The sequence below is a fragment of the Leuciscus leuciscus genome (genome assembly GCF_965113295.1).
Source record: "Leuciscus leuciscus genome assembly, chromosome: 2".
NCBI classification, from domain to species: Eukaryota; Metazoa; Chordata; class Actinopteri; order Cypriniformes; family Leuciscidae; genus Leuciscus; species Leuciscus leuciscus.
In genome coordinates, this window is record NC_138726.1 from 53637545 (window position 1) to 53656537 (window position 18993).

The 18993-nt window shown below is 37.8% G+C and overlaps 1 protein-coding gene and 1 long non-coding RNA gene across 3 annotated transcripts; one reads left to right on the forward strand and one right to left on the reverse strand.

The window, feature by feature from the left end:
- The first annotated feature begins 2407 nt into the window (after window positions 1-2407).
- LOC309483207 lies at window positions 2408-10553 on the forward strand. Its single transcript, XR_014200514.1, has 3 exons — window positions 2408-2557; window positions 7608-7706; window positions 9217-10553. It is a non-coding gene; the product is annotated as an uncharacterized lncRNA (long non-coding RNA).
- Window positions 10554-11164: 611 nt separating this feature from the next.
- On the reverse strand, window positions 11165-18901 carry mettl3 (methyltransferase like 3). Of its 2 annotated transcripts, none has more exons than XM_082159829.1 (11): window positions 18653-18901; window positions 18128-18315; window positions 16791-17246; window positions 16532-16707; window positions 14751-14964; window positions 13666-13853; window positions 13097-13135; window positions 12882-12990; window positions 12415-12480; window positions 11521-11633; window positions 11165-11393 (listed from the first exon to the last, which is right to left on the reverse strand). In XM_082159829.1, the coding sequence occupies exons 1-11, from the start codon at window positions 18753-18755 to the stop codon at window positions 11282-11284; spliced, it is 1764 nt and encodes a 587-aa protein (XP_082015955.1). In that variant the 5' UTR covers window positions 18756-18901; the 3' UTR covers window positions 11165-11281. The 2 variants fall into 2 exon arrangements, with proteins under 2 accessions (XP_082015955.1, XP_082015954.1); XM_082159828.1 differs by having other exon boundaries at window positions 18128-18318; window positions 18653-18900.
- Window positions 18902-18993: the final 92 nt, after the last annotated feature.

Here is an 18993-nt window from a genome sequence, read left to right on the forward strand (position 1 = left end):
TAAGAATCAAATGTTAAAAGTTGTAATCCATAAGTAATTTACATAAACAGGAACAGTTTCTTTGCTTGCCTCATGCATGCATGATATAATGCACTGCTGTCTGTAATTGTGACCTTGATTGTTTCATCTCACTTCTGTGATAGTTTGCACAGTTGCTATTCCTAGCCTGTGATATCTGACCTCAACAACACCATTTCATTAAACAGCCTGTATGAGGGCCAAAGAATCACTCATGAGGTATCAGTCAAGTTGTGGGAGCAAGGTTTTCATAGAGGGTTTAGGATGCATAAGCCAAGCATTTTTGTAGGTGTGCAGGTGCTTGACGCCCCTTTTTCAAATGAACAACCATTTTAACAAAGTTATAAAAGGATATTTGGTTTTAAAAGTGAGGAGGGAGAGAGTCAGTATAGCCTAATATAACAGAAATTATTTAAATTCTCAGTTTGTTAAAACCTTATTCCATGCAGGTCTGAGATCAGTTTTCATCTGGATCTGGGTACTTTGTTATATAAAAGCTTAAAATGAAAACTAATGAGTGATTTATCCCACTCTTCCAGACACTGGCTTACAATTCACTGTCTGCTTATATATGTGTCGGATCGAAACGTTGCACATTTTAATAAAATGAAGCAGCAGTGACAGTGTGCCCATTTTTGTTCACTCTAGTGCTTTATTTGATCACGCACCTGCCTAAGGTTTTTTTTGATGTGCGCATACTTTGAATGCTTATGTGTGTCAGTCATTGAAAATGCTTCAGTTCAGATCTGCAAAATTCTTCTTCACACACCTTCCTTGTCAAAGTTAGGGGAAAAGGGGAGGAGTTAAACAGGAGAAACAGGTGAGACGAGGAAGGAGAGAGAGAGAGAGAGGGAGGGGGAGAGAGAGAGAGAGAGAGAGAGAGAGAGGAGAGAGAGAGAGAGAGAGAGAGAGAGAGAGAGAGAGAGAGAGAGAGAGAGAGAGAGAGAGAGAGAGAGAGAGAGAGAGAGAGAGAGAGAGAGAGAGAGAGAGAGAGAGAATTAAATATGGAACATAAAATTGGCTTGATTCAGAGAGAACATTTTTTTGGGGCCAAGTCAAAAACAATGAGAATTTTAATTGCTTGGTTTTTTTTGGAGTGTGTTCTAAAGGGGATTGAGTTCAGAGTGCAAATCAGACCTCAGCTAATGAACCGAAGAAATAAAATCCACCACAACTCATAAAACAATTTCCTGCTGTCCGATTGGGACGTTACACAATGAGAATTCAAAGAAAATCTCAGGGTTTATTTACCCTTTTAACACTGTTCCTGAGTCAGCCTCCAAACTAACGCCTTCAGAGCTATAGGACAAACTCAGACTGCTCTCTGATCAGTGGCAAACAGATTAATGCTACCAAGTCACACAATACTAATGACCATCAACAATGGGGGGGCCTTGGCCTTCAACCCAGATTGTGCAGCAGACTTGCTGTTCAGAATTCTAATCCGTTTCTCCTTTGGAATTGGCCTCTGTAAATTTCCACTGGTGAAAACAGCAAACAGGCTGTCAAAACGAATAAGGGCGTAAATACACATTTTTTTTGTATGCTGGTGTTGCTGGTATGCGTTTCTTGAAAGTGTAAAGATGAGCTTTTTTAACTCATAAGAATTTTACATGCTATACTGTAGCCTATATAGATTGGGACCATATATGATCGGAAGTATAGTGTTAAAATTAACACTTTGTGTTAATTTCACTCTTCGTTTTTTACTGTGATTTAAATTCGATTTAGATTCGGAGTGTTCAATGATGCTGGGTGTCTGAATTTAAGAGCACTGATGCCTGTTGAAACGTGTAGTTAGGCCTATATGTAAAAAATAAAAATGGCCAAGAGTTATGATCTAAGATGTTTGTAAAAAAAAATGTCTAAACAATTTAAAAATGATTATAATTCCAAAACACTAAAACATCATAATGGCTGTGAGGGCAGTTTGTGCATTACAACATTTAAAGTATAGGCTACAGTATGAGAGAAAAACGAGGAGAATATTCTCTCAATGACTTCTAAGAATGCATGAACGTGTGAAGTGTCACTACAGCACACAAAGGATATTCAAAAGAACTATGTATAATCCCATCTATAATTGCTATCATTTGGGTTTGTATTTCTTTACATGTCCACTAATTAAATTAATCATGCATGTGGTTGAAAAATATATAGCATTTGCAATTTACCAGCAACACTCAAAGGCCAAAACTCAAGAAACTCAAGTCCTTGCACGTTTGAAACCTCTATATAGTTTCATGAATCGATCCTGAATAGTGAGAATGTTTCCCCATGCGTTACTGGAGACCTGTCAGCACACTATAGCAAACTGAGTGAAAGAGGAGGAGGAGGAGGAGGAGGAGGCAGGGCGTGCTGTTCAGATAAGCTATTTAAAGCTGAACGTTCGGTGTGCTCAGAACTAAAAGCTTTCCATGTTGTCATACTGAACGGGTTCTGCCATCGAGTGTCAGCGAGTTGGAGAACTATCGTAAGTCACTTGGAATTTGAAGATTTGTCTGCGTGACAGTGACAAAGTTCCTGCAAGAACCAATCGGTGAGTCCAGTTGATTACGTTATTTTATATTAACATTATTTTAAAAACACCGAAATAGCGTATAAATTCCAAAGTAAATTCGCAGTCATATAAGGGTAAACACAGACACACTGAAGGTGTGTGTCAAAAGTGGGAGTGTCAGTCTCACAATACTGTCAGACTTGCTTCAGGGACTGCAGGTATAGGCTATGTCATTTTAAAGGAAAAACAACGTAAAAGCCTGGCCTGATAATTAGTTTAAATGTGTAGGCTAGCTATATTCAATTTAACAGACAAATACAATAACCATAATTTTACTGTTAAACTACTTGTAATGTGCAGTAAAGCCTAATAATATACATTGCTTTTGACAATTAAGATTAATTAATTAATTTACTTTTACAGTAAAATTTGTAAAAGTGTGTTTACAAAATCACACTTTGTATCACACTTTGTATTTTAAAATGAAAGCTGTTTATTTTTATAATTATTAATCTACAGAGTGCTACATTTTATGTTGTGTAGGTAGGCTACTGCTTTGCTTTGTCTTTGTAGGTAACACTGCATTGCCCATGTTTATTATTGCGTAGAAAGTCTAATTTTGATTAATAGGTCTATTCATTCATCACGTGACCTTATATTTGATCATCTATTTTATTTACGGGAACCAAAATAAATCGTTTACAAGACAGTTTTGGCAATCACAGCTTCTATTTATTTTTAACAGTAGGCCTATAGCTTATAAAAAAGATTCCTTTTATCGTATAGGCCTACCACAGAAAATCTGACAGGTTGAATTCCCCGAGGGTGAAATTCATTATTAAAACAATAAATCAATCCACGAACTCTTTGTCATTCTCTGAAATTCAGACAGCATTATATTTGCTCGTTAGACGTTTATTCATCACTTGGCACACTTAACAGCAAAGAGGGTGCTCAGGTAGGCTAGTCCTATCTTACTTTTCGCTTAAAGAGATTTACTTTTCTCCTGAACTCTGGCTGATCTCTTGCAATGAGATTTTATGTAACGTAGCTTACTTTTCAGCGAATGATGCGTCTGGACCAAGAATAGCCTTGATGTTTGCATATGGAAATCATTAGAGATTTTGTAAACATTCTTTAATGATTAATAATTGATATGCTTTCGCCTACATAGTCCCCTCTCCCCCCATCGCCCGAGTGGACCACCGCGTGCCCGAGCCGAGCGTCACGTACTGCACATACACACAAAAATACTCAATGGGAAAGCGCGTGTGCGCGGGCACGCGGGGGGTGGGGTGCACTATTAAAAATAAAGGTTCCAAAAGGGGGGTTTCGCAGTGATGCCAAGAACCATTTTCGGTTCTACAAAGAACCTTTTAGTGAAACGTTCTGAAAAGAACCATGTTTTTATTATTGTGAAGAACATTTTAATAATCTAAAGAACCGTTTCTCACTATAAAAAACCTTTTGTGGAATGTTAAGGTTCTTCATGAAACCACCAACGCCAATAAAGAACCTTTATTTTTAAGAGTGTGGGGGTTGACAGAAATCAAAATAAGAAAATTAAATAAGACAATTAAGATCCTTCACTCAAATGTATGATGATCCTGCATGGCAAGAACCTAAATCACAGCAATTGCATTCAATCAAGTCTTAAACCCCTATTTTATATATAAAAAAAAAAAAATGTTTTACCATTTTTGGTTCCCCAATTAGTTAGGGATCAGTTCTTAAAATATATCTTATAGTGTGAAGAACATTTAAAAAAAACTAAAGAACCCTTTTCCTCTATAAATAACCCTTTGTGCACTGGAAAGAGCCCATGAATGTTGAAGGTTCGTCATGGAACCATCCCAATATATATATATATATATATATATATATATATATTTTTTTTTTTTTTTTTTTAAGAGTGCAGGCCAAGAAAAGGGCTGTCAGCCTCTTATTATATTCTTATACCATTTAAGTAATACAGATACTGACACAAATATACCAAAAAAAAAAAAAAAAGATTAGCCTACCTAATTTATTCAATTAAAAAGTCTGCAAAAAGTACAACTAAATTGCAGTATTAATATGTGTAAACCTGTGGTGGGATTTTAAATAAGTGTGAATGCACATGTTATCCTTTTCTTCTTTAACCTTGAGGAAAAACTTTAATGAACACACAAGCTTGCTGAGAAAAAAGGCAGATAACACTTTATTTCGATGGTCCACTTTAGACATTCTACTAAGTAACTAAGTAACTTTGCAACAACATGTTAACTAACTCTAATTATTATTAGTAGACTGTCTACTTAATATCTGCTAACACTTTATTTTGATGCTTCACCAACAGACATTATACTGACTATAAGTAACTTTGCAAATACATGTCAACTTATTCTACTAACCCTAACCTTGCGGACCACTACCAGTCTACTAATACTCTAATGAGAGTTATATGTAGTTTCATAGTTACTAGATTTTCTAAAGTGGACCATCACAGTAAAGAAGAACCAAAAGGCAATATGTGGTTGTAATAAAAAAAAAAAAAGGCATTCAAATAAACCTCTGGAATTCTACGCAATTCCGAGAATACTCTGCGATTGCTGAGTATTGCGATGCTGTTGTGCTCTAAATCAATGAGAGATGAGACTGACAGCCTTGGTTTGTTTCTGAGGGTGTATAATTGGATGTGTGCATAAAGTGTCTCATTCTCAGAAAAGAGTCTCAGATGGAGGTAAAGAGGAATGAAGAAGTGTCGTAACTAGAGATTACCAAACCATTTTAAGCAGCAGTCCTCAGAGCGTACTTAACCTATAAGAGACAAAACACAGGCATACAGATACACAAACACATGGCTCGCAATGTTTAGTGAATGACATGGAGAGGTCCGTCATGTTAGGTCACAAGTCTAGATTAAACACCCTATAAGGATGTGTATGTGTTTGCTTCTGCTTTGTAGGACATGTATACAAGTGCATGTCCATGTCACAAGCAAACAACTTAAAATTGTACAAGTTTTACGTCATTTCTGGGTCTCCAGGCAAGAACCTTTCCAAAAATAAGAGTTTTCTCTATTCTTACGCCTCCTCACCCAGTTTTTTACCAAACATTTTCCTGGGCCTTGTCACTAACGCATTTTGCCAGAAAATGAACACACAAAGAACTAAGAAAAAAAACTGAAATTCCCCCGACGTGCCCTTCCGCATTAATTATGTTTTGAGTGAGTTATGAAAAGGACTGAGAGGAGAAGAGAAAAGAAAAGAGAGGAATGGTTACGGATAAATGCATATCATATGATTGGCACGAGACGTAATGGAAAAGTGTATGTGTGTGTGTGCGCCTTTACTGGAACCAAGGGAAACTGAATAAAAATAACATTCACCTTTGCTGTTCAGCGTCAGTATTGGAAAATCTTTTGGACAAAATGTTCTCCACAAACGCTCAGAGGTTCTTGGGTTCTTGATGCAAACCATCTGAGGTAGTATAAAAGATTATGAAGAGGTTATTTCGACATAATTTGCCATACGCAAATAATTTCATCAGCAGTCTCTTGAAAAGAAGACATTTTGCTGTGAGTGAAGTGTGTGTGAAACCAAACTATTCTTTCTTATCATTTTGACTCTTTAAATAATCAAAATCTGAAGATATGAAACTGCAAAATGATCATAACTCAAACTCAAACATTAGCAGTGGCTGATTTATGAGTTCACCACTCATAAATCATAGGGGAGGGTTGGGTGGGAACAGAGTTATGCATGACAGTAAACGTCCATATTTCTGTGGCGTGTGGTGACATGGTTTTGTGACAGTCATTCTAGTTCATTATGTTTCTGTGTGAGAGACATGCAGCTGGATGGAAAACATCTTTCTGCCCTGCATTGCATTGGATGCTTGACAACTATGATCCAATGACCTATTACACAAGCTCTGTTGTAGTTTGTGATCCCACATCCCATTCAGCATGTCTTTTTTGTTGTTGTGCAAACTTGCACCCAAGAATATTATGCAGGTCGGCCACTATAATGTTCCTTATTACATTGGTTTTCTGGAGCAGACAGAATTCATAGAGCATATAAGAAGTGTAAAAGCCAAGTCATTAAAAATTAACCATTAACCCTGTATACTACAAACCAAAGGCCATGCAAAACCATGGGAAAAAAAGCTGATAAGAGATGCATTGGCCACTCAGTCACATAAAGCTCTTGAGATGTGTTTGTTTTTGTCTTTGGCTATAGGTTCTGATAAAAGTGAACTGAGCCGACTAAACCCTCTGTAAACTCTCATATTCAGTAGGGTGCATCAGTTCAAACATGAGTTTATCAACAAACTATTGGTGCGTTCAAGTCGTGTCGAAAATATTGTATTTAAAGGTATAGCGGAGGATGTTTTACTTCCTGGTGGGTAACCTATACTATTGGTCCTCCTAATTGTCAATCATTCTGGTGAATCAATCAAACTTTTAAAAAAATGGAGAGGGCGGGTCTTATCTAAAATTTTGAAAGATCCTCCGCTATACCTTTAAGAGTTTATGCATAAATTCAAAACAGAAACTGCCATTATAAAGCATGGAAGAGCCAGGACATTTTTGAATATAACTCCGATTGTATTCGTCTTAAAGAAGAATGTCATATACACCTAGGATGGCCGTAGGGCGAGTAAATCATGGGGTGATTTTCATTTTTGGGTGAACTGTCCCTTTAAAAGTGATTTACAAACTGCCTATCGTTACACAAATACCCGTCTCCATCAGGGAACTTGACCTGGCGCATAATTCCCAATCAAGGATTTATTAGATCGGATGTCTCCGGTCAGTCTATCCAATGACGTTGCTCTATGGGATTAGAGTTTGAGTTGAAGTCTGCGTGCACACACGGCTGTAATGAGATTATGCATAAAACCCATGGTCACTGGGGAGTTTTAGAAAACGAATAAACACAACAAACTGCAGCTGTTTACAGTACAGTACAAGAAAGGCAAATTGCAATCGACTTTTTCCCACTGCTGGTTCAGAAAGAAACGCTAATAGGGTTTTTATGATAAAGTAGGCTAAGTCTGCTGATAAGGACTGGTTTGTCTAACAGGTGTTTCTCTTGTCTTTTAGCGCCCCCTGCTGGTGAAATGGGTGTAAAAATGCTGCAGTGCTTCCCCTTCTACAGACGCTGCAAGGAGAGGTGCAAAAGACAGTGCCCTCCTGAGACCGGTGAGATTTATTATTATCAAACTTCATAATGCCAAATTGTACTTGAGAATGGGCAAATGATAAACTGGTAGCTTAAAATACAAGCAGTGGAAACAGTGTTTTCTAATGTGAAGTGTAGGCCTAAACCTGAAAAACACACTTAAGTAAAAATATAGCGAAAATTTCAGTTACCAATTCCAGTGTCACTTGGGTAAATGACTTGGGTATCTGATTTTATTACTCGCACTGAATGTAGGCTCAAAGATGCACTAGTTCTCAACACCAGTGAAAACAAGAAACAGTTGATTTGTGAGGAGAGCAATCACGTTTATTTTCTAAAATCGATAAAAAAAGTGAACACCTCTATGTTGCAATAAATCAAGGTCGACACAAAGCCTTTTAAACGTCTACAAACACTCAAGTCCCAGTAAAGAGCTCAAAAAGGGCAATATCCTTAGAAAAGGTCTCTTCAAAATAACGGATAAATAAATTAATGTTCAGTAAAATTAAATGGTCAGAGCCTACTTACACTGGACATGCTGGTTTCGGTTTCAGTCATGTCCTCATCTGATATATGAAACACTTGCTAATGCACTCACATTCGCATAGAGTAGCCTTGTTGACACGTTTGGGTAAACGAGATATAATACCTCAAATGCGTGGTAGATGGCGATGTCGCTTCTTTTGTAGATGAAATAAACTGCTGCAGAAAAGATTAAAGGGATAGTTCACCAAAAAATGAAAATTCTGTCATAAATTACTCACCCTCATGTCGTTCCAAACACGTAAGACTTTCGTTCATCTTCAGAATAAATGAAGATCTTTTTGATGAAATTTGAGAGTTTTCTGTCCGTCCGTTGACAGCTACGCAACTATGCTTCAAAAAGTTCAAACTAAAATACATATGAATTGAGCAGTTTAGTCCAAATTTTCTGAAGACAATTGATCGCTTTATATGATGAACAGATTGAATTTAGGCTTTTATCCAAATATAAACATTCATCAACTCACATCAGTTGTGGAAAAGGGAAGCTCAAAAATGTTCGCTTGATGTGCGAGAACCAATGAGGTTCATTCTCGTGTTACGCATCACGCTTGAGCTTCAGCAAGAACCAATGAGATTTGTTCTCGCGCATCAAGCAGGTTCAGTTGAGCTTCTGTTTATGTTCGCTGATCAATGTTTATATGTGAATAAAAGACTAAATTAAATATGTTCATCATATAAAGTGATCGAGTCTCTTCAGAAAATTTGTACTAAACTGCTCAAATCACGTGGATTAGTTTTGCGATCTCTTTATGAAATTTTGAAGCATCAAAGTGTCAGTTGTGTAGCTGTCAATGGAGGGACAGAAAGCTCTCAGATTTCATCAAAAAGATCTTCATTTGTGTTTCAAAGATGAACGAAATCTTACAGGTTTGGAACAACATGAGGGTGAGGAATTAATGACAGAATTTAAATTTTTGGGTGAATTAACCCTTTACATTCCATGCATGTTTTCTAACTTATTTACATTTCTACTTATGTCTTCAGTAGTAGCAAGTGAAGAGCTGAAGCCTCGGTTGTCCTCCACCACCTCTTGGGGCAGTGAAGGGGACAGCGCCAGCAGTCCAACTTGCCCACAGGCCTATTTTTCCCACAAGGCTCGGCTCTCGCTTCGGCACCAGATGGATAGCAACATCAATGCAGTGGACGCCACATACTAACTTTCTTCTGCAAGTGATCCCTGGAGAATCCTTGAAAGTAAACCAGATTTACCGCCCCAATCCAGTTTAAATCCCTCATTGGAGATTGTTTGAGGGGAACTGGAGGACGAGCCATTAGTAGGAACAAGCAGCATGAGAGTTTGGACACTCATGAGCGTCAGCTGTATGCATTGTAACAATGTCAAGATAAGTGTTTGATGTTCTCTAACAGTAACGGTACAGCTGAGTGTAATTTGGTAAAGGGGGAAATTGTGAAACACATTTTTAGGGGCAACGTTTACATGATCACCAAGTGCTTTTTTGTTTTGTTTAGCCTTTAGCATCTGCCCTCCACCATCTCTGCTATATATGCATCTACACTATCTGAACTAGATGCTTCTGGTTGGTTTTATCAGAGACTCTGATATCTTAAGGCAATTGAGGGTTTTGAGCCAGATATGAATTTGTTTAGCAGTTTACAGATTATTTTGCCTGTCAAATTTAACCACGCTTTGCCTCATTGATTATAAAGTCAGTGCACTGTAAAAGCAACTGAATGTTTTTTCTTTCTTTCACATAAACGGAAAGGTTTCTAAAGCTTATTTTGCTTTCTATGCAAGTTCCATTTTCTAGCCCTTATATACAAGCTGTTCATTTTTATGATGTATAGATTTCAGGACTATCTGAAACAGACCCCGTCATAAACCCATGTTTGTTTCCATGTAACGTAAAACTAATGTATAATTATAACGTTTTTCCATTTTCAGCATTTCTAAAAGGTTTTCTCATTGCATGTATAAAACCAGTCGAGTGAATGGTGAAGATGTTTGTCATTGCTTCTGTTTCAACATGTTTGAATAACAGGTTTTAGATTATGTGCCATCTTCACTTTATCATGTGCACGTATTAACATTTGTGTTTTTGATAGATGTTAAATATGTATTTGTGCACCCTAACCCAGAAAAAGAACAGAAGACATGTTACACCTCTGAACTCACAATTAATATGAAAGATATTTTTGTATGTTTTGTATGAAACAATGTGTAAATACATTTTCTAAAGAAATAACAATTGTAATGAGTAAAAAGACAGCAACTAAACTAAATTATAATAGAATAAAAACATCACATGTACTTTTGCTTTCATTGATGATTGTAAAACAATAAAACTGTCAAAAAGAAACAAGTTGTTTTATGCTATTCTTTTAGAAAAGTTGTCTTGAAGTCACCATAATTCAAATTCATAATCTTTAATCAAACTTCCCCTCCTTGCGACAATATTTCTTCTCTGATGATGCGTTTACTGGCGCGAGGGAGGGGCAACCTGTCACTCACAAGAGATCGACCAATCGCAAACCACAATGATTCAACGATCCAATCAATTCATGAGGGACAAAGTCAAGCCCCATCCTAATGTTTTCTTGTTTAAAGGGATACTCCACTTTAAAATGAATTTACTCACCCTCATGTTGTTTCAAACCTGTATGAATTTCTTTCTACTGCTTAACAGAAAGGAAGATATTTAGAAGAATGTCAGTAACCAGACACTTTTTGGTACCATTGACTTCCATAGCATATTTTTTTCCTACTATGGAAGTCAATGGTACCAAAAACTGTCTACAACATGAGGGTGAGTATATGATGACAGAATTTTCATTTTAAAGTGGAGTATTTAAGAAGACAATTTACTTGGATATAGTCACAATAGGGAAGAAAAGACTGTCGGAACTTCCATTTCATGCCGACTTTAAAGAATTATCTGTGAAATGATAAATCAATCTGTAAGTCAACTAAAAGTGTGGTTCAGCATTTTTATTGAAAAAAGCAAAGTGGTACAAAAGTCTGTTCCTTTCAGTCTTGAATCCTGTGGCAGAGTTCATCCAGCAGCTGTACATTCTCTCACTAGTCCAGTCCTCACATGTTTTTAGGTTTGCAAATGACTCCGTCGGGGTAGCGCTTTTTAAAACGTGCCACTACTTCAGGGTCTAAAAGGTGAATACCGTCCAACTGATTACCAAGAGTTACCCTGGAAAACAAACGAGAAAGATAACAAGTGAGTTAATAAGGAAGACAACAGCACATCTGATAACACTCTGTAACTCTGTCTTATAAGTGATTTGGAAATCAAGAAAGCTCCTGAATGTCTGACTCACCAGTTGGGCTGCACATTGTGTGGTCTACCAAACAATTCAATCTTTCTTGTGCCCGGAGACAAACGCTCAATCATTCCATAGATTTCATCTGGTTTATGACTTGTGGAGCGGACCTTTTGTGTAGACGGATGAAACAGATAATTAAGTGTACTGATCATCACAGACTTTTAAAGTGCCCCTAATATGCTTTTTCAAATATTACCTTTCATGCAGTGAGTAATATTGCTTTATAACAAATAAAGTTATTGTCTCCTAAAAGAAAGAATCGATTCTGATCTGTTGAAACGAGTCGTTAGCAATTCAAGTCTCACTTCCTGTTACAAACCTACGTAACAATGTAATACATTTGCATAATGCCAGTCTATGGTGTTCATTGGCTGCCCGTGAACAACGTCTACTTTGACCCTCAAACACTGTAGTTGTAGCTGAGACTGGAAGAGTTTGGTTCGTGTTGTTCATGTCGGGAAGACGCTGTTTTCAGCGCTGAGAATCCACTGTGATGCACTTCAAAAGAACGAGGACTCGCACTGGAATTGATACGTAAAAAAAAACGACGCCATCGTTATTGTTCGGATATTCAGATATGATAATGGGTGTTTAGTTTCTGTCATGCGCTGTAAGCGGTCAACCAATCACAACAGACTGGACCGTCTGACCAATCAGAGCAGAGTAGACTTTCGGAAAGGAGGGATTTAGAGAGACTGAATCTTTGAGAAATGAGGTGATGTGCAAATTGCAATGTATATTATGAGAAAATGAAAGTGTTTTTTGACCTTGGATGCATGTAAACCTGTTGTAGGAGACTCTAAAACAAAATTAGGAACCTCTAAAATAGCATAATAGGGGCACTTTAAATTCATCACTGCTTTATCAGTAATATTGGTTATGACTGACCTCTGCCACTATAACATCACAATCAAGACCTCTGTTAAAACCTTGTGGGTTTCCTTTTACTCCCACCTGAACAAACAAACACACAGAGAGAGAGAGAGAGAGAGAGAGAGAGAGAGAGAGAGAGAGAGATATGCATAAGTATATGTAAGGGTTAATATATATCCAACTTGTCATTATGATCACTAAAATAAACCCCAACAGTGAGATCAGTATCTGTGATATGGTTATGAATTTCTGTTTTTGTACGGCATGGCAATGGAAAAAAAATATGAGATGGGAGGAAAAATGTATGCTTTCTTTGCAAGATAATGCAAAAGTTTAGCAAGCGAGAGCAAAGTTTCTCATGGGAACATAAAACTGTTACGAGAGAATGCAAAAGCATAGAAATATATTTTTTCCTCCCATCTCATATTTTTCCATCACCATGTCTCTTTAAGGGTTCTGTAGTTTTGAGCAATGCTACGTACCAAGCAATGCTCTTTGCCGTGATTCAGCCAATGTCCGGTCCTTCCGGTACGAATGATCCTCTGAAGCTGGTTAGTCTTCACCCAGATAATCTCATCCACACGCTCATAGCTGATTGAGTGACAGAAACAGATTAAAAGATTTCGTTTACTGATTTAGTTCCATTTAAAGAGATCACCATATCTCTTCACATTTTTCCACATGGAGAATCACCTACCCCCATAGGCTCAGACACTCTCTGCCCAGCTCCATAGCTCTGTGAAGACAGAACATAAACTATTGTTGACCTGCATTTGGATCGTTTCCAAGCATTACATCACCTCCTTTCAAACCGTTCAGATCATTTATTCATATTAAGCTCTTTTAAGAAACGTTTTAAGAAATTGCTTATCATTTGCTTATCAATTGCTTAGTGTTAGATGCGAATCAGGGTATAGTCTTGTTTTATATTGTTTTGTTTTAAATTATTTATTGTATTATTTGTGTTTTTCTTGTCTTTTACTCTGTTAGCACGTTAGGTGTGAGAAAAGCGCATTAAAATATTTAATTTATTATTATTATTAACTCCTCTTATGCATGCATACGATAATGAAAAATGTATTTAGACACAGATTTAATCAAGTTGTTGAAAGCTGTTGTAACTCTGATACATCAAATTCATCTATGCTATGATCACTACTTTTTGTATTCAGGTTTACCCTTATTTAGTGACGCGACATGGTTTGATTACACCGAGATAAAAGTGTCTCAAGAAGCTTTGTGTCCCCGATCCCCCAGAGCCCGTACCTTCCTGTCACCCAGAGGAAGAGGAAACCGTCATCCTGCAGAATAGGAATGTTGAGTTTCCTCATCTCGTCGTCTGTGAGCGTTCCGTAGGGAAGCTCCATGTGAATGTCCCACGGCGGGTCGGCCATCACCACTGCAAACTTCCCCAGGATGGACACATCCAGATAACGGATGTCACAGCAAATCCACTGAGATAAGGTCAAAGGGCATGTATCGGTTAAACACTACCACTCAAAAGTTTGAGGTCGGTACGATTTTTTTATGCTTTTGAAAGTCTGATCAAAACTACAGTAATATTGTGAAATATTATTAAAATGGAAAAGAACTGTTTTCTATTTTAATATATTTTGAAATATAATTTAATCCTGTGATGCAAAGCGTCATCATTACTCCAGTCTTCAGTGTCACATGATCCTTCAGAAATAATTCTAATATGCTGATTTGCTGCTTACAAAACTTTTCTGATTATTATCAATGTTGAAAACAGTTGTGCTGATTAATATTTTTGTGTAAATGTTTTAAACGAGTAAACATTTTCAAATAAATGCTGTTCTTTTGTACTTTCTATTAATCAAAGAATCCTGAATTTTTTTTCCGCAATTTCCACAAAAATATTAATCAGCACAACTGTTTTCAACATTGATAATAATGAAAATTCAGCTTTGATCACAGAAATAAATTATATTTTTTTAAAATACATAAATTGTTCTTTTAAACTGTCCTTACAGAATTATTACTCCAATAAATGCAGCCTGAGCATTAGAGACTTCTTTCGAAAACATTAAATGATTACATAATCTTACCAACTACAAAGTTTTGAACTGTAGTGTGTCCTAAAATAAAAATGCAGTTTTAACCATTGAAATCAAAATGAAAATAATTTTTGAATTTGCGGATAAATGCGAGAACAGCAAATGTGCAATAGAAGAGGCTCTGAAAGCAATTACAGATTAGAAACATATCAAGAGACTAAGCCTAATTCTATATTAGTATATTATATTGGTTTTGGGGATTTTCAGTTTCAAATCGATTATATTATAGCTTGACAGAAGCTGTGGAACCGGACCATTTGTCCGATACTGTACCTGTGAAGGAAACAGCTTGCCAACGTTGCTGTCTTCCTCGGTGGAGTGCAGTCCGAGCTCAGCGGCCCCAGCCTGCAGGACCAGGGCATCACCCTCGGCCTCAGGAGGACTGTCAATCTCATAGTGCACATATTTACAAGTGTCCATGTGGAAACAAGTATTCAGGAAGGAGCAGTCGCCCAGGCTCTCGTCTGTGTGTTTGTTGATGATTCGCCTAGGAAAGTCACATTTTAATGAGCAGGTTTTAAAAAAGGTAAATTCGAAGGGTTCACCCTAAAATGAAAAGTCGTAAATTTACTCACCCTGGTGTTGTTCTAATGCAGTATGTCTTTCTTTCTTTTTCGGACCACAAAAGGAGACATTTTTAAACATTTCCTGCTCGCACTTACGCAACCAAATACAGAAACGCTCTGCAAATAATCAACAACCATGTCCCAGCCAGGTTAGTCACTTGTTGTGAGTATTTGCAGCGTTTCTGTATTTGGTTGAGCTCTCTTGGCCACCGTAGGATTTTCATTAAACAGTATATTCAATTTTGGTTTGTTTTTCACCGAACCCTATCGTAAACCCCCAGAACACTTGGAATATATTTACATTTACATTTATTCATTTAGCTGACGCTCTTATCCAAAGCGACTTACAATTGCTATATATGTCAGAGGTCGCACGCCTCTGGAGCAACTAGGGGTTAAGTGTCTTGCTCAGGGACACATTGGTGTCTCACAGTGGATTCGAACCCGGGTCTCTCACACCAAAGGCATGTGTCTTATCCATTGCGCCACCACCACCCATATTTGTCGCATTAGATCATTCTGTGATACTTTTGCGTCTCTTCTTAAAAGCTTGATGCTGGTTGCTATTCACTGCCATTATATAGACGAGAGGGACATTTTTTTTAATTCTCCTTTTGTGGTCCGAAAAAGAAAAAACGTAATACGGCATTAGAACAAAACCAGGGTGAGTTAACGATGACCACATTTTTATTTTAACCCTTTAAGACTATTTAAAATACCTTTTTAAGACCATGTAAAGAAAAGAAAAAGAATAAGACCATTTTAATTGAATAAACTGAAGGGAACACAATGTCAATATGTTCTCTAAATGTAAATGTCTTGGGAGAAACACATTTTGAGCTGTATTAGCAACACTTCAGACTTTGCAAAAAAACAACTTCCAACAGATATCCGTAACTTACTATTCAATTTATTTTACAAAAAAGTAGCTTGAATTGCTCTGCTTCCAACCACTAGAATATGGAAATATATTTTACATGATACTATTACCGGAGATACAAAATGAAAAATCAACATAATTCAAAGGGAAGTTTTCATAACACACTGGCAGATATTTGCTCTTGTTTTAAGAATAAACTTAATTTGTGTAAGGGTGAATTAGGACTTTTCAAGACCCGCAGAAACCCTGTCAACAAATAAAAAGGCTAAAAAAAAAAGTGTTCAGATCCTATTATTGTTTAATAAAAAATAAAAAAACATGATTATTATGATTACTATTATCTCTAAATTTAATAAAACTATTCTTTTACTTTAATTTATATAAAATGTATATGGTGTTTTGTTATTTACATTTATGCATTTAGCAGAGGCTGTTATCCAAAGTGACTTACACAAAAGTGATGTGTCAAAGAGCCAATAATAATAGTAATATACAATGCCAGGTTTATTAGACAACTAGATTAGGAAGCAAGCTAGAGAAGAGGAGAAATGCAGAGAAGAAATAGAATTAGTGTGAGTGTGTGCATTAGTGTGTGTGTGTGAACTGACCTGAAGTGCAGCTTGGTGCAGGGCTGTGGTGTGTCCCCCGACTGCACACACTCTTCTTTAGTCCCGTAATCACAGAACTCCTGCACTTGAGCTCTGCCTCGCGAGCGAAACTTCTCCACGATCGACTGTTCCTTCGCTGAACTGGTGTTCAAAAGCTCTAGGATCTCTTGGCTCACCTGACGCACAAGCATGCATACATAAGACTCCACATACATACAAATAGTCAAAGCTTGAGTGATTTGCTACTTAGGTATAATGCCTTTTTGCTTTGCTGTTCCTTAGTGGACTGCTGGCTCAGTAGACTCTCGATCTCCATGTCCAGGTGAGAAGCTTGCACTTTATTGCTCCGCCCTTTTTTCTCAGGTCCGCCCCCCCCGAGCCCAGAGGATCCGGTTAGCTGGGAGTTTGAGGCAGGAGCCAGTGAGATAGAGGATTTCTTGGGAGGGGAAGATGGAGCTTGAAGCAAAGGGGAGGAGCCTGGGGCTCTTTTTTGATGAATGATGTCATCTCCTTTTCTTTTAACGGCGGTTCTTTGTGGCTGAGCTGCGCCGCCAATCATAGCCCAGAGTTTGGTGTGGTCGACAGAAGTGACGAGGGTGGACGAGGAAGAGGATGAAGAGGCAGCGATGGATGGCTGACGAACTTCAATTAGCTCTTGAGCAGAAAATTTGAGGAGGAGACTTTGGATGCAGGCATGGGAAACTGCAGACTCAGACTGAGTAAATAAGAAAGAGTGAGAGGGAAGAATTAAAGATGAACACAGGTCCTGGTAATTGCCAGGTAGCATGATGAGTTTTGGTCGATCGGATCACAAGTGGACGACGCTAAATACAGGTGTAAATGGAGTCTAAAACGTTTTGAGTTTGTCCACTTTCCACCACTTCCAGAGGTAGTCGAAAACACATTCGACCGGATTGCTTTCGTAGTGTAAACGCTCATGTGGTCGAATGTGTTCTCTCCGTCTACTGACCTCATGCGTAACATTATGGGAAGCGGCTAGCCAGACGGATTTAGACTTTGTCGGTTGGAGACCCAAGTTTGGTTTGGAGATCAAAAACGTACCAAGCACGATGTTCTCCCACCATTCCTGATTTCTAACACACACTCACAGCGTTCGGCTGATCAGACTGTCAGAACAGAAACTAAAGCTGATGCTCTCCATATGTTTTTCCGTCGTCTCTGGTCGTGATCATATGTAAATTGCGTGAGCTTATTTAGTCCATTAGAGCAAAAGATCTGAAAAAACCCATACATTTACCACCCATAGACCCTTCCCTCGAGGAAATCAGGACAGAAGTGGTTGAAAGTGAACAAAAGAGACACCAGGTGTAAACGTATATGTGTCTCACTCGTCTACTTGTGATCCGATCAGTCAAAACGCATCTTAATACCAGGAGTAAACAGGGCCATAGAAACACAATTACACAGATATGAGTGTGTCTGGAGCATTCACAATAAAATGTGTGACTCAATTTATGTTTCTCATAATCCATATACTTCACAGTTCTGACAACTTTACTATTTTTCTAAAATGTGGAAAATAGTAACAGCAGATGTGTGACTGGTAGAGTACAAAAGCACGTTCACAGCTCTTACAGTGTTTAGTTGGTTGGTGATTGCTAGGGAATCAGTAGGCAGAGAAAGACTCAGCTCGGACAGGTATCCCAGCAGTCTCTTCTCTAGTTCTGGATCGGGAGGCTGTTCATCTTCCACCTGTGGAGGACTCTGGAGAGCCGGTCCGGGACTGTCGCTCCTCACAGATCCACCCTCAACACCTCCAACCTCTGCTAAAATAAAAACAAGAACTAAATGCATATACAGTAGGTGGCACCATATACTCACTAATTCACTTACTGCTGAAATAATGGTTGAAACCTGGTTCATTCTTTCTTTGACACACATTCAAATTTTAACATCACTTATTCTGTTCTGACAGAATCCTGTGTGTTCTCAATGTTCAGCACTTAAAGGCAAGCAAATAAAGCTGATTGTATCAGCATCAACGTGGTAACTCATCACATTTCTGGGTAGTTATATTTTATTAACAAGTAAATCAAATACCACTTAAGACACAGTTAATCGTTTTGCAGATCTCATAGCATGTAAAGTTAGTCAACACACCAGTGCCCAGCTGAGTTGGGTCTTTTCTTCTCCTCTGCAGCCTCTCTCGCAGGGAATCCAGCTGCTTTTTGTGCGCCTGGATGTGACTCCATGTGTCCGACATGGTTTAAATGAAACTAGATAGACAGTGAATTAAAAAGACCTTACAAACGAAACAGATTTCATTGAGTTTAGCTTACGTCTAGTGATCCAACGCTGAGTGACTGCACTAGTCATACACACTACGTCTACGCGGATGAACTGGATGAATTTCAAAATAAAAGACACTAACAGCGCAATATTCCCCATTTCGTAATGATTAGTTTCATACTGGTACGGAGACAAATATAACCTTTTTTATA

Coding starts and splice junctions, on each gene's coding strand:
- mettl3 (XM_082159828.1), bottom strand. CDS start 18,755: ATGTCGGACACATGGAGTCACATCCAGGCGCACAAAAAGCAGCTGGAT. Junction 14,965..16,531: donor TGCACCAAGCTGCACTTCAG/GTCAGTTCACAC, acceptor TGACTTTCCTAG/GCGAATCATCAACAAACACA. Junction 11,394..11,520: donor CACAATGTGCAGCCCAACTG/GTGAGTCAGACA, acceptor TTTGTTTTCCAG/GGTAACTCTTGGTAATCAGT.